Source organism: Megalops cyprinoides, chromosome 1, assembly GCF_013368585.1.
Source record: "Megalops cyprinoides isolate fMegCyp1 chromosome 1, fMegCyp1.pri, whole genome shotgun sequence".
In the NCBI taxonomy this organism is placed as follows: Eukaryota; Metazoa; Chordata; class Actinopteri; order Elopiformes; family Megalopidae; genus Megalops; species Megalops cyprinoides.
Window position 1 is genome coordinate 69173980 of NC_050583.1, and position 13027 is coordinate 69187006.

General features: G+C 41.2%; 1 protein-coding gene across 1 annotated transcript in view; it reads left to right on the forward strand.

Annotated features, from left to right (window-relative positions):
• The window catches only part of LOC118787838 (polypeptide N-acetylgalactosaminyltransferase 2-like), an 89685-nt gene extending 79805 nt beyond the window's left edge, over positions 1–9880 (forward strand). The window contains exons 6-16 of the mRNA XM_036543555.1: positions 304–369; positions 2043–2164; positions 2692–2779; positions 4733–4820; positions 5494–5597; positions 6394–6520; positions 7160–7252; positions 7592–7675; positions 7856–7982; positions 8303–8422; positions 9237–9880. Coding sequence (XP_036399448.1) covers positions 304–369; positions 2043–2164; positions 2692–2779; positions 4733–4820; positions 5494–5597; positions 6394–6520; positions 7160–7252; positions 7592–7675; positions 7856–7982; positions 8303–8422; positions 9237–9392 — 1175 coding nt within the window. The 3' untranslated portion in view covers positions 9393–9880. The remainder of the gene's footprint in view (positions 1–303; positions 370–2042; positions 2165–2691; positions 2780–4732; positions 4821–5493; positions 5598–6393; positions 6521–7159; positions 7253–7591; positions 7676–7855; positions 7983–8302; positions 8423–9236) is intronic.
• The last annotated feature ends 3147 nt before the right edge of the window (positions 9881–13027 follow it).

Below are 13027 nucleotides of genomic sequence, written 5' to 3' on the forward strand. Positions count from 1 at the left end.
AGTTGGATGTCGTCAGCATAGCAGTGATAGGAGAAGCCATGTGATTTGATAACTGAGCCAAGAGTCATCATCTCAGCTGGCAGGCCACCTCAATGGGATCTCCCTGAGATGCTTACACTGCAGTTGTTAAGTGCTGTCAATTAAAATACAAATCTGTTTCTCCATATTGTGACAAGTACACTTTCAGGCTGCTGACTGGAAAGGTAGGCTTTCGCACTTAAAGCTCAATCATGGCACCCAATAACTGATTAGAGGCCTCCCTTGTCTGACAGTGGATTGCAGCTCTTTTTATTGTCTCAACAGCGGAAGACGGGTCCTTGTTGGGGAAAATAGAGAAGGTGCGTGTCTTCCGAAATGACAGACGAGAAGGTGGGTGAACCTGCTGGGAAGACAGAGAGGAGCTGTGTAACATATTCTGTGGGAAGCACCCTATGGCATGTGTGTGCTCTGTTATTACACTGTGAAGAGAACAGTTCACAGGGTATGGTATTTCATGCAACCTTATTAATAATTAGTTGGTTTCACTTAGCAGATTTTTTAAAGATGAAGCATTCCTACCATGAGACCAGTTGTGAAAAATGATGCAGCACACTCAACAGATCAAATAAATGGTCCTTGTAACTTCAGTGAAAAGTACCAGCTCTGCAAATATAAGAAAGTTTTCCCTCAGAAATACTTTGTAAGGAAACATGGTTAAAATATCTTAACATGGAACAAGGAGAGGATGCTTTTATGAAGTAGATTTAATTCTCTTCCATGGAAAGGAAACACACAAGGAAGGACAGAGTGGCTGGCTTTGGTAATTTGTGTTTATTTTGCAGGCTGTAAAAATTACAGTAACAACAAAATCATTCGTTTAGACATGAATGTTGAAAGGAGAAAAAGAGAGGTCATTATTAACCTTCAATGTTAAAAAACATAGGTCAATTAGAAACTAACTCAGTGCAATGTGTTAAAAAGGTTATATTCAATATTTATGTGCCAGTATTTGTACAATAATTGAAGATCATGTGTTACCTGAGAAGAAATAATACAGTGCCCTCCATATTTTTTCCCATACCCCTGACTAAATAGGAAAAAACTAAAAGAAAAGATATACATATTTGATGCTTATATGCTAAAAAATATTACACTTCAATCTGAAATGTCATTGCTATTATGTAAATGTGTATGTATAGTCAAACCGGTGTGATAAGCTTATTTATTTACACCTTTGTCTTAATACAAAATCTCACAAATCTACATGAACATTCCAGTTATTGGATGGAAACTTCATGGAAACTTTAGAAACCACAGTATACAGAGGTATCTAAAGGCTTTCTATTTTCCTGTGGTATATATATGTCCATAGGTCAGTTGAAATGAAAAGCCTGTACCCACTGTGAAATATGGTGGGGAGTCTGTCCTGGAGCCCTTTGTGATAAGATACAGGGAGTTATGAACCCCAACACATAACAGGATATTTTGGCCAGAAACCTGGTTCTTATTGCCAAGAAGCTAAAACCTGGCTGAAAATGGACATTGGCCTGATAAGGATCCAATATAGTCATTCAAATGTAGAGTTAAGCAAGAAAATAATAAATGTTCTTTTCTGATCATATTGATCTCCAGACCTCTCAAGAATGTGCTTCACCAACAAAAGCAAATGATCCAAAGGACATAGAGCAGTTCTGCTTGAAGGAAAGTAAATGTACTCACTGTGTGTTGACTCCTGAGTAGCTCAGTAGTTGAGGAGTTTGCTTTAAATGCAAGCTGACCTCTACGGCTCAGATTTGATCCTTGTGTGTCATAGCTGATGATGACCCCACAATTGCAGAACACTGTCTTCATTATGCATTGAATAGGTTTGGGTAGGTCGGCCCACGTTTGTCCGTTTCATTGCACACCAGTGATAGCTTTGTTCCTATTTAGTTAGGGGTATGAATAAATATGGTGGACTCTATATATGAGGAGAGCCCGGTCTACATTTAGTAATTTCAGTTACCAAGCAGCCTTGTTTGGTCATTGTGCTCCCCTTATTGATACCCTTCCTCAATCCACAGGGTTGATGAGGTCACGGGTACGTGGGGCAGACGCCGCTACAGCCAAGGTCCTGACCTTCTTGGACAGCCACTGCGAGTGCAACGAGCACTGGCTGGAGCCTTTGCTTGAAAGAGTGGCTGAGGTCAGATACCTCCTACAATGCAAACCTTTCCAACAGCCAACTAAGAGCATACTAAGAGAATCTTAGCCTGCACCAAACAGCCAGCGGTGCCAGTGACAGTCCTGTCCTCTCAAGCTTAGTTAGATAAGATTTCATTGAGCCCATGATTGCTGCAGACCTTGACACATACACACAGTATGCTGAAGTTGATTTGACTTAGGGGATAGTGCGTTGTGTCACTGTGTCTTAATTAGAACCTGCTAGTTTATGCCTGAGGAGAGTGGTTCTGTCAGGTTGGCTAGAGCAGTGACAAAACTTTAAGTTTGCATGCAGTCGTCTGAAGCCTCACAGTGCTGGGAGAGAAGCAAACGGTCTGAAAGCAGTCAGACCTGCATCCTGTTTGCACACAATCAACAGCCTCTGCTCAAACACTCAAACAAACCAAGAAGCACAAATCATTTCACACTTTCTTTTCCCCTCCGTGTCCATTTGATTCCCTGGACATCTCATTTCAGCTTCCTTTTGTATTCCGCTCATCTTCTTTTCAGGACAGAACACGGGTCGTCTCCCCCATCATCGACGTAATCAACATGGACAGCTTCCAGTATGTTGGTGCCTCTGCAGACCTCAAGGGGGGTGAGTGGAGTGCAGTCTGTGCCTACTGTAGTGGTGTAACTCAACTACCTTTGTGGTGATGCTGCTGAATGCCGTGTCCTCCATGAGACCAAACAAACTGCCTCTCCATCTGCAGTATTGATTTGTGTGGGGAGACCGGTGAGTGGAAGTAGAGCAAAATGCAAAAGAAGGAAATACATTCCTGGGAGCTACTTAATTGATTGGTTGAAGGATACCAGCATTTTGTGCCAAGTGAGATGTAGTGAGCTGCAGTTACCCAGTGGACAAGGTGTACTTGCCCTGCAGTGGAACTGTGGGGAAGCTAAAAAGGGAGAACAAGTGCAGCTCTGTTGGGGGAATGCAGATTTCTGCTAGGAGAGGTTCAGCAAATCTTGGATCCACAACTGCTCCCTGGCATATAAAAGACAAGACCGACTTATGATGAAATCTCTCTTTCTCTGCATCTGAAAGGTTGAGGTGAATGCCCCGGCAGACAGACGTATCCACAAGGTTGACAGGATCCTCACTGGCTGGTTGTGAATTAGTTTATGTTCCACATGAATTCCAGTTTGAATTTGAACAGAAATCCTGGCACAAATTTATTTTTATTTTAATTTAACATACAGTATTAATGCTCTCATTGTAATTGTTCTGTGTAGATGTTTCTTGATTTGGGGTTTTTGTATGTGCAAGTGCGACAGGACATCATGAAATACAAATAACAATATGGGTGCACAGCCAAGTAGTTCATTCATGATTCACAATTATCAAAACAGTTTAGGGAGGGTTTCTGTTTTAGGAAGTGAGAACATCTCTTGAAACTGCTCCTGTGCCTTTAATATCATGGTTCTCGTCTGTTTAATTCTAAATCTAATTCTAATTAGCAGTTATTTGATTTACTTCCAGCATAATATTTTGTTTCAAAAACTACATTCGCAAATAATTGACAATTAACCAAGTCAAAAAGCTGCAGAGTGTAACTTACCATGTTAAGCCCAGTGTAGCCTGCTCTTCTGTAGTCATTTCAAAGAGTCCTTGACTTATGTTGGCAATGGATTCCCTGCTCTGGAGGCCCAGTGTTTAACCTTACCTGTTTACAAGGGCAAGCTGAAACTGAAAAAGGTCACAACCTTTAGGACTGTTCACGTAGAAATGACATACAGTAAGAGTCACTGGAATTTCCAGAAAATCCAAGGGGCCACTGCCCTACATCTTTATAGAATTTATTGACAGTTTTTTGTGGGGAACGTTCCACTGCATGTAATGGTATCGATCAAACTTATTGTTGTCTGGTCTTTCAGCTAGCCAAATACAGTAAACACCATGACGCTCTGTATGCTCCATTACTGGGTGAGGAAGCGGGTCCTCCTCTTGGAAGGGAAGTTGCCTTTCCTTCTGTGTCTCCCGGATCCATACATTCCCCAGCTTCAGTGCAGATTTGGCTCGTTGTAAAGTGAACCTTAATCAAATAAAAAAAAACATAACTGTATAGCACCAAAGTTATTAAAACAATGAGACAGTACATAATGAGAGGTTCTCCAAATTACATACCTCATTAACACGAGAAAAATTTCCAATAAAGACTTTAACACTGGCAATAAAGACCACCACAGTCCATTTCAGTAGATTTATTATTTACTCAGCAGATACCTGTACCCGGGGTATCACAGCTTACATTTTACATTTTATCCATTTAGAAGGTTGATTATTTTACTTTTACTGCAAATCTAGTTAAATGCCTTGCTCATGAGTATAACAGTGCCCCACATGGGATTTTAAGCAGCACGCTTTTTATTATAATCTTGGTCCACACTTGAAATTGATCTTCCTCTGTCTGAGGTAGTACTTGAGGGGGTTTCTAAGACAGGCTGGTCCATAAGTAGAAGGACAATCCTGTTTGCCAAAAGCATTGCTGCTCAATAATTGTGTTTGTGTGTAATTGCAAATGGCAGCCATGTTCTGTTCCCCTTGCAGGATTTGATTGGAACCTGGTGTTTAAGTGGGACTACATGACTCTGGAGCAGAGAAAGGCAAGACAAGGAAACCCCATTGCTCCTATCAAGTAAGATTCAGGGGGTGTCACTTTGGTATGCTTGCATGTGACTGCCTGATGAAGGGGACTTAGATTGCAGCAGGGGCATGTTGGAGTGAGTGCACAGCCTTGAGACAGGAGAGAAGAAAATGGTCTGTTGCTGAAACTTTCTATAAGGCCATACTGATCTTGTCCAGGAGAATTTCAGTCAGGTTCTGGATATAGCTCCAGTTGGACAGTACAACGTAATCATGAAACACTCAATGAAGTGAATACAGAAATGGGATTAGATTACAGTATGAGTTATGTATTGATGCCATTAAGAGTGCCACAGGACTATTTCCCCCATGTACCCTCTAAACATATTCTTTATAATTAATAAACCAGGAGTGAAACATTCTGTAATAAAATGTAAGGTTTCTCCCATTGGACTTCTGCCTCATCCAGAGTGTCTTTGACCATGGAAATGGCAAGGTGATTTCCTTGTTAGAATTAAGGTTATTTTTTCCTTGTTAACAACCTGGCTTTGAAGCACTCATCTGTGTGTTACTTGTGGTTTCAATCAACCACACAGATGGACTCACATTGTGGTCTCTCACAACTCACGTCACATACTGGCTGGTCATCCTCTAATTTCTGACAGGCCTCCCCCTAACCTGTCTTTCCTGAGTTGGTTCACTCTCTACTCTTTACGCTCTCCCAGGACACCGATGATAGCAGGGGGCCTCTTTGTCATGGACAAGGACTACTTTGCAGAGCTGGGGAAGTACGACATGATGATGGATGTTTGGGGTGGAGAGAATCTAGGTAAGTGAGGGGGGAAAAAACACAAAACCAGAACTGTCACTTTGAGAGCTATACAGAAGTGATTTGTTTGGGTTTTGATATGCAAGATATGCAGCTTAAATGTGCAAGACAGTTAAAAGGGCTCTTGGGTTAGTTTGGGAGAAGTGAAACCCAAGGACAGTGTTTGGTTGGATTTCATAAGTCATTTTAGATCAGCTTTGGAAGGGTCATAAATTAATTTAGCCAACTAAATGTTTTCCCTAGAGTTTATTTGTAACTAATGACATCTTTTCAGAAATATTCAGTAGAATTTGGTGCTCCATTTGGATTCACACATTGAATTCAATTGTATGATAAACTGCTGATATTTTCTTATGAGAACAATAGATGCCACATGACCATGGCAATTAATCAAAATTATTAAAATAATTATAATCTTTAATTCACTCTCTTGACTAAAACATGCTGTAAGACACCTGTGAACATTTGCATACATTTTGTCAACATAAAACATTTTATAACCCCTGCAACGCATTAAACAATTGACCATAAGATCAAATTCCTGGTTAGCATGGAATAAAGACTAACAATAAACTGACCATCCTCTTTCTGAAGGGAAGGGAATCTTGGGCTGTCATCTGGGATCAGAAAGATGCTAACCAGAGTGTGTGTGTGTGTGTGTGTGTGTATGTGTGTGCATGTGTGTGTGTGTGTGTGTGTGCGTGTGTGCGTGTGTGTGTGTGTGTGTGTGTGCGCGTGTGTGTGTGTGTGTGTGTGTGTGTGTGTGTGTGTGTGTGTGTACATGGCTGTGTTACAGAGATCTCGTTCCGTGTTTGGCAGTGTGGGGGAAGCCTGGAGATCATCCCTTGCAGCAGAGTAGGCCATGTCTTCCGCAAGCAGCACCCCTACACCTTCCCCGGGGGCAGTGGGACAGTCTTCGCCAGGTAACTGCCAACAACCTGGACAGACACAGCTGTCTGACAGGGGAAAACAGCATCATTGCCAGGCATGCATAATGGTGCTCTTATGCCACCTTGTGGTTCCACATCAACACAACCTGTATCTGAAAAGGAACTTCATCAGCTTCACTGTGGCATATCAAAGCAGCTGATAACTGCAGCATTCTGTTATATAATACATATTATATGGAGTTGAAAGGATGAGCTTTGTGTAATTTCTCATGTTTTTGTGCTAACATTCTTTGCATTATATTTCATATATCACATTGTTTTAATTTATATGTGCCTGAGGATTTCTGCTTTTTCAGTAGTTTTCCTTAACAACCTAATCCCCACTGGTTCTAAGGTGCGGTGTGAGTGACTTGTGTATTGATTTAGGGTAGAAAGACTTATCTTACTTTTGTCAGTTCCACAGTATGGCTGGGTATATCAGAACCTTTTTGTCCAGTTTATCATTTTAAATGTGTATTAAAACATTTTTGAATGCATTGCATTGAATCTTGAGGTAAGTCCAATGATTTCTTTAGATAAATGGAAAGTTAAGCTGTATTCATGTACATAGATACATTTTATGGTATATGATGAAGTTTTAAAGTTATACTACAGTTGCCGCATTTTCTTTAGGAACACAAGACGAGCAGCAGAAGTGTGGATGGATGAGTTTAAGAACTTCTACTACGCTGCTGTTCCCTCTGCTCGGAACGTCCCTTATGGCAAGTGCGTGTCTCTCTGGGAGTAGATGTCGAGTCCATCCTACTCTAATGACTGGATGACCACAGTGCCCCAAAATTATGTTAAAGATGGAGGAGAGCTAAAGATTGCTTTTAAATTCTGAGAAAGTTAGCTGTCAGTGGTTTGTTAATGAGGTCATGGTTCTGATGATGACTGATGATGATTCATTATACTGTACTGCTTCTCATGCATCTCCCTGTTCATATGAAATTCCCTTGTCGCTTAGCTCTATTGCTGCATAAACTGGTAAAAGTCACGTATATACTGTACAGAGAACAGGTCATACATATTGGTTTGTGTTTGTTTTTAATCTGTGCCCACCAGCATCCAGAGCAGGTTGGAGATGAAGAAGAGGCTGGCTTGTAAGCCATTCAAGTGGTACCTGGAGAATGTATACCCAGAGCTAAGGTGTGCCCTGTCTCAAAATGCATGGATGTTCCTACATTCTTTCATTTCTGTCCTAGGAAGCCATCATCAAAATAAGCTGGTATCCTTGCAAATGGCATCAGTCCTGAGGCCATTTATTCTGTCATTTGCAGCCTCAAACCAGATGGGTCTTGGTCTTAGATTCATATCTGTGTCTGACAGAGTACCGGACCACCGAGACATTGCCTTTGGAGCTCTGCAGCAAGGGACCAACTGTTTGGACACACTGGGGCACTTCACTGATGGAGTAGTGGGCGTGTATGAGTGTCACAATGCAGGTGGAAACCAGGTAGAATACCATGTTCAGGGACAATGCTGACCTGTTGACAAATTGATGAGATGCCCAGGACATGCAGATATGGAACCGTCCGTGCAGATGTGGAACCGGCGGACTGGCACTGTTTGGGTGTCTTCTTTTGGGGCTTGTTCTAATTGATTAAGCATAATGGTTTTAACCTTTCTAATCTTAGGACAGCGTAGCAATCATTTCAGGCCAGGTCTGTCAGGTGATAATGGTCTAGGAAAGACATCACTATATTCAGTATGCTGACTTGATAAGAGAGCTGCTGAATTAGCCCTGTCCATTCCTCATTCCGTCCCTGCTTACAGGAATGGGCTCTTACCAAGGACAAATCAGTCAAGCACATGGACCTATGCTTGACGGTGACGGAAAGGACTGCCGGCTCACAAATCAAGCTTCAGGGCTGCCGAGAAAATGATACCAGACAGGTAAGTGAGCAGAGCACAGAGCTCCCACTGGGAAATCACATCTCTGCAGGCTAGGAATGGGCTTATTGAACTCTTCAATGAAAGGGAAGGCAATTTTAACATTTTCCAAAAGTTTTTTAAGGAGAATTTGCCATACTGTAAATACATTTACTTCAACAGATTTATTGTCTAATTCTGTTTCTGACAGTTTAAAGGATAGGTTGTTTAACTGTGAATAATAATAGCTTGGACGTGTACATGTAGCTCAGTGCTTATCCTTAAGAATCCCAAGCAAGAACTGTCTTAGTCCTGGGAGAAATGAAACCTAAACCATTTGCCTAGATTGAGGAAAAGTAGGGGTCTGTTCAGTTCTCCAGCTCTGTGGTTTGTGTTTAGTTTTAAGTATCAGATTTAATCAGTTGCTAACTATTTACTGTTGTCTACTGAAAAAAAGTAGCATTTGCTTGAATTTTTGTCAAAGGTAATAACTGCAAAAAGAAAATTCTCAAAGCCAGGTGCTACCATCACCACCATTTCCCCCTAGCCAACTATGAATGGTCTGAGTTTTTCACCACAGATATTCTGTTATGACCAAAATTAAGTTCCTGTGTTCCCTCTGTACTGTGTACAGGGGGTTCCTGTTAATAATAGGAGGTTCTGGTGCTGTATGCATTCCTATGCATTCCAGTGAATATTCATAACAAGCAAGAAAATCTGAACACTTGTCACTTCCACAATGATAGAGAATTTTCAACACAAAATGCACTACGCTGAATATCTGGTGATTACATAAAGAGTCTACACCTGTACTCACTGTGCTCTCTGTGTGTTTCAGAAGTGGGAGCAGATCGAGAGCAACTCCAAGCTACGGCATGTTGGCAGCAACCTATGCCTCGACAGCCGTAGTGTCCGGAGTGGAGGTTTGACCGTGGAGGTGTGCAGCCCCTCCCTCACACAGCAGTGGAAGTTCACCCTCAACCTGCAGTCTTAGAACCGTTTGGCCCCCCTCAACATCCTCCCTCCCTCACTGGACCTCACGCAGAGGAGTGATTCCCCCACCAACACCCAACTCGCACTGAAGGCAGGAACTTGAGGAATTGAATTACCACTTGGGAGAGAGAGAGACGAGAGCGTGACCACAGCCATGCTCTCTGCCAAACTATATACCTCAGTGTTTTTGTCTTGGTCCAACATCAGAAAAGCGAACGTGACATTTCCTGAGTCATGTTTTTTTGTTTGTTTCCCTTGTTTTCCAATGAATTTCTGTTCGTTCCAGGAATGGATGTTACTATTTTGGTTTAATTTTGCAAAAATCTCATCCTGTCAAATGTAAATGATGCTGTATTGCATCAGAGGTCCCTCACCAGTCAGTTATGGCCAAGCACACAATGGTGGCTTTGGCAGGTTGTGGGTTGTCGGAGATTGAGTTTTGTTCTTGAATGGGATCAGTTTGGATGTGTTTTGAGTCACTTCAAAAAGCTGCTGGTGGATCCCTTGATGCTAGTATTCTGTTTCAGCAAAGACATACTGTGAACAGTTTAGTTAGGTGTTTAAAACTTGATGGAAGTTAAAAAAGAAAAACATAAGACCTGCTCAGTTTGCTGTCAGGTACTTCCATTGTTTTCCTGTTTTTGTCACAAGTGTGTGTGAAGTATTGAGAAAAGCATACTATAAATGGATTTATACTTGCTCAGAGAGCCTCCTGCAGCGAAGAGTGGGGCATGAAATTGGCCCAGGCATGGAAGTACTGCTGCTCAATTTTCATGGAACATAGCACTGGCTGCTACGGTTATACAGTGTTTTACTGTTTTGCCTTTCATTATTAAATGGGAAATTATCTCATTAATAAAATTGATTTAATTCAAAAACAAAATAGTAATTTGTCCAGGGATGGAAATAACTCTTCCAATGCATGGCTCATTCCATGTTTTTATAAAAACAGGACAGTGGACTCACTGAAGCTGGAGGTACCTGCTTTTGGTAAAACATGGAATGGCTCAGACACATTGGAGGTACTGTTTATGTCTATTGGAATACTGTTTTTAATTTCACACTTTAACAGACATGAAAATAATGTTATTTCAATGTTTTGTAGAATAACTAAGACACCTAAAATGAAATCTGAACCGATTTTGCTGCCCACAGTTGCCTCTTGCCTCCTTCTGATTGTTTTTGTGCAAGCAAAGAGGCATCTGTCTGTTTGTCTGTCTGTTGTTTTTTTTCCTCTCTGCTTGATGTGGCCTGAGGCAATCTCACAGTATTATGGCTGTGTGCAAAGTGTCTGTGTTGGGATACACATTACAGGGTAAAGTTGTGACTAGAAATGTCCTACAGACCAAAATATTTGCCAATGATTTCATTCATTTTCTGTTATGTTACTCGGTGTGAATATCAGCTTCAGTTTGATTGAATTATTAAGATATTGAATGTGTGTTTATGGTGGGTGTCATCATGAAACATGGTGACATTTGGATTAAAAGACAGGAAGCTGAAAACTAATGACATACTTTCAGGATGTTGCATGCATTATCAGTACTTGTGGGGTTAATTGAGTCCATTTCATTCTGTTGGCTTTTTCCTTGTTATTGTCTCTTTTTTCTCTCTTTTTGTTCAGCCAGAAGTAACTGCCTTTAACAGTATGCTGTACCAAGAGTGTGAAGATGACTGTGTATGTGAAAAAATGGTTCTTGGGTCAAATTTGGCAGGAAGGAAGGCATTAAAACACAGTCATGTAACTGGACAAATGAAGACAAGAAAAGCAATAAGATTGTCATTCGTACATGTGTTGAGCCTTTGCCATCAGTTTTGGAACATCATACAGTAATTAGATTTTTTGAGGGTTCCTGAAAAATATGGTGTAGCTCCTCAAATGTCAGGAAGTCAGGCAATGTCAATGCAGACTTCTCTACAAAATTGACTGTAACTCGCTTAATTCTGAACTGATTTTCATGAAATTTGGTTTGTTATAAATGTGAGAAATTGAACACGATACTGGTTACTTATTGTAATTAAATTCAGTCACTGGGGGCAGATCTAATCAGCTCTATGCCAAAACATTAACCTTCTGAATAGGCACAACTTCCTCTGGGACATGCAGGCTCCAATCTATGAACAGGCAACATCAAGTGTAAATTATTTAGAATTTCAGCTTTTGTGAGTTTCTCCAAAAATAATTCCTCTGTTATTACTTTGTGAGACATTTGTGTTAGTTTCATTATTTCCCTGATTAATTTATACCAGAAGAGGAGTTTCCTATTTGATAATTATTAACTGTATTTTGTATGTTCACATAAAACATAGTCCCGTTTTATGTGAACATACAAAATACAGTATACGGGATCATAGTCCCGTAAATCCCCTGGGCACATGTCTTTTGGAGGGCCGTATTGGTGTCTTTCTTGCCTTCCTCCTCGCAAAATCATCCACTAGATCGTCCACAATGTCTGACAATTGTCTAAGTGACAATGATCTGTAAACACCCAGGGGCCTGGAGGCCGTAGTGGTCAGCTTATGTTTTAAACACCAAGGGGTCTGGGGGCCCTCACATTGTAAGCACTGAGGGGTCTGGGGGGCCCTAGTGGTTAACTCATGCTATAAGCACCCAGGGGCCTAATGAGGGCCCTGGCATTCAAGTCTTGGGCCATGCACTGCGCACAACCTGAGGCTTAGAGGCCCCCTGGCAGTCCGAGGCACCAGGGCACTGGCCCCACTAGCTCTGTCCATAATCCAGCCTTGACAAAGGGATCTGTGCATGCATGGTTCATGCAGAGGAGTGCAGTGTTGGGTGAGGTTCCTGTATTGTGTTTTTAGGGACAGACTCGTCGCATCTTTCTTTGCCATGCAAACACTTTGTTTGGAGAAGTTTTGGGATATGAATACATCCGCACAGAAATGTAGACCCTGGTTTAAAGGCGGCATCTTTGATTGTTCCTCTTGCCTTCACGGACACACCATAAGCAAAAGTTCAAGGAGTTGATCACCTGAATTAGGATGGCTTGGCCTTTGGCTCAGGATGACAGACTGTATGCTGTGAAATACTGGATTGGGCAAGATCTTTGTCTGCTTTGTGCCATTGTGAAAACCGTGGTCATAAATTGTATTCACCTGCTAATGCAGTCGGCTGTGAAGGAGCAGACTAGGCAGGATTGCTCTTGTGAATAATGTTGTCTTAATGGTGTGATTACTCTCATAGGTTTGAACAAAGCATTTTTTTCTGTATGGAAATAAACATTATTTGAGGTGAATGGATAGAACAAATAGGGAAGGAAGGAAAGGAAAGCCGTGAATGACAGCTACTTTGATAGTATTTAATTGGATGCAATGTTTACATAGCACAATGTGCCAAAGTTATTTACTGTTTTATTTAAAATGTCAATGCATTTATACTCAAAATTAGGAAAGTGCAATTGTTGGTTAACCATGTGGATTTTATGAATGGGGTGACATCTTACTTCATAAGTTCCTCTGGGAGAAAAAAATGTCACAAAAGGAAAAAATGATGTTGTAAACTCACTTATGGGTATGGGTGGGCAGGACTGGGGAGACAGTTCCAAAAGAGTTAAGCGAAACAAGGAAGAGTGTGTGTGTGTGTATATACATATATATATATATATGTATATATATATA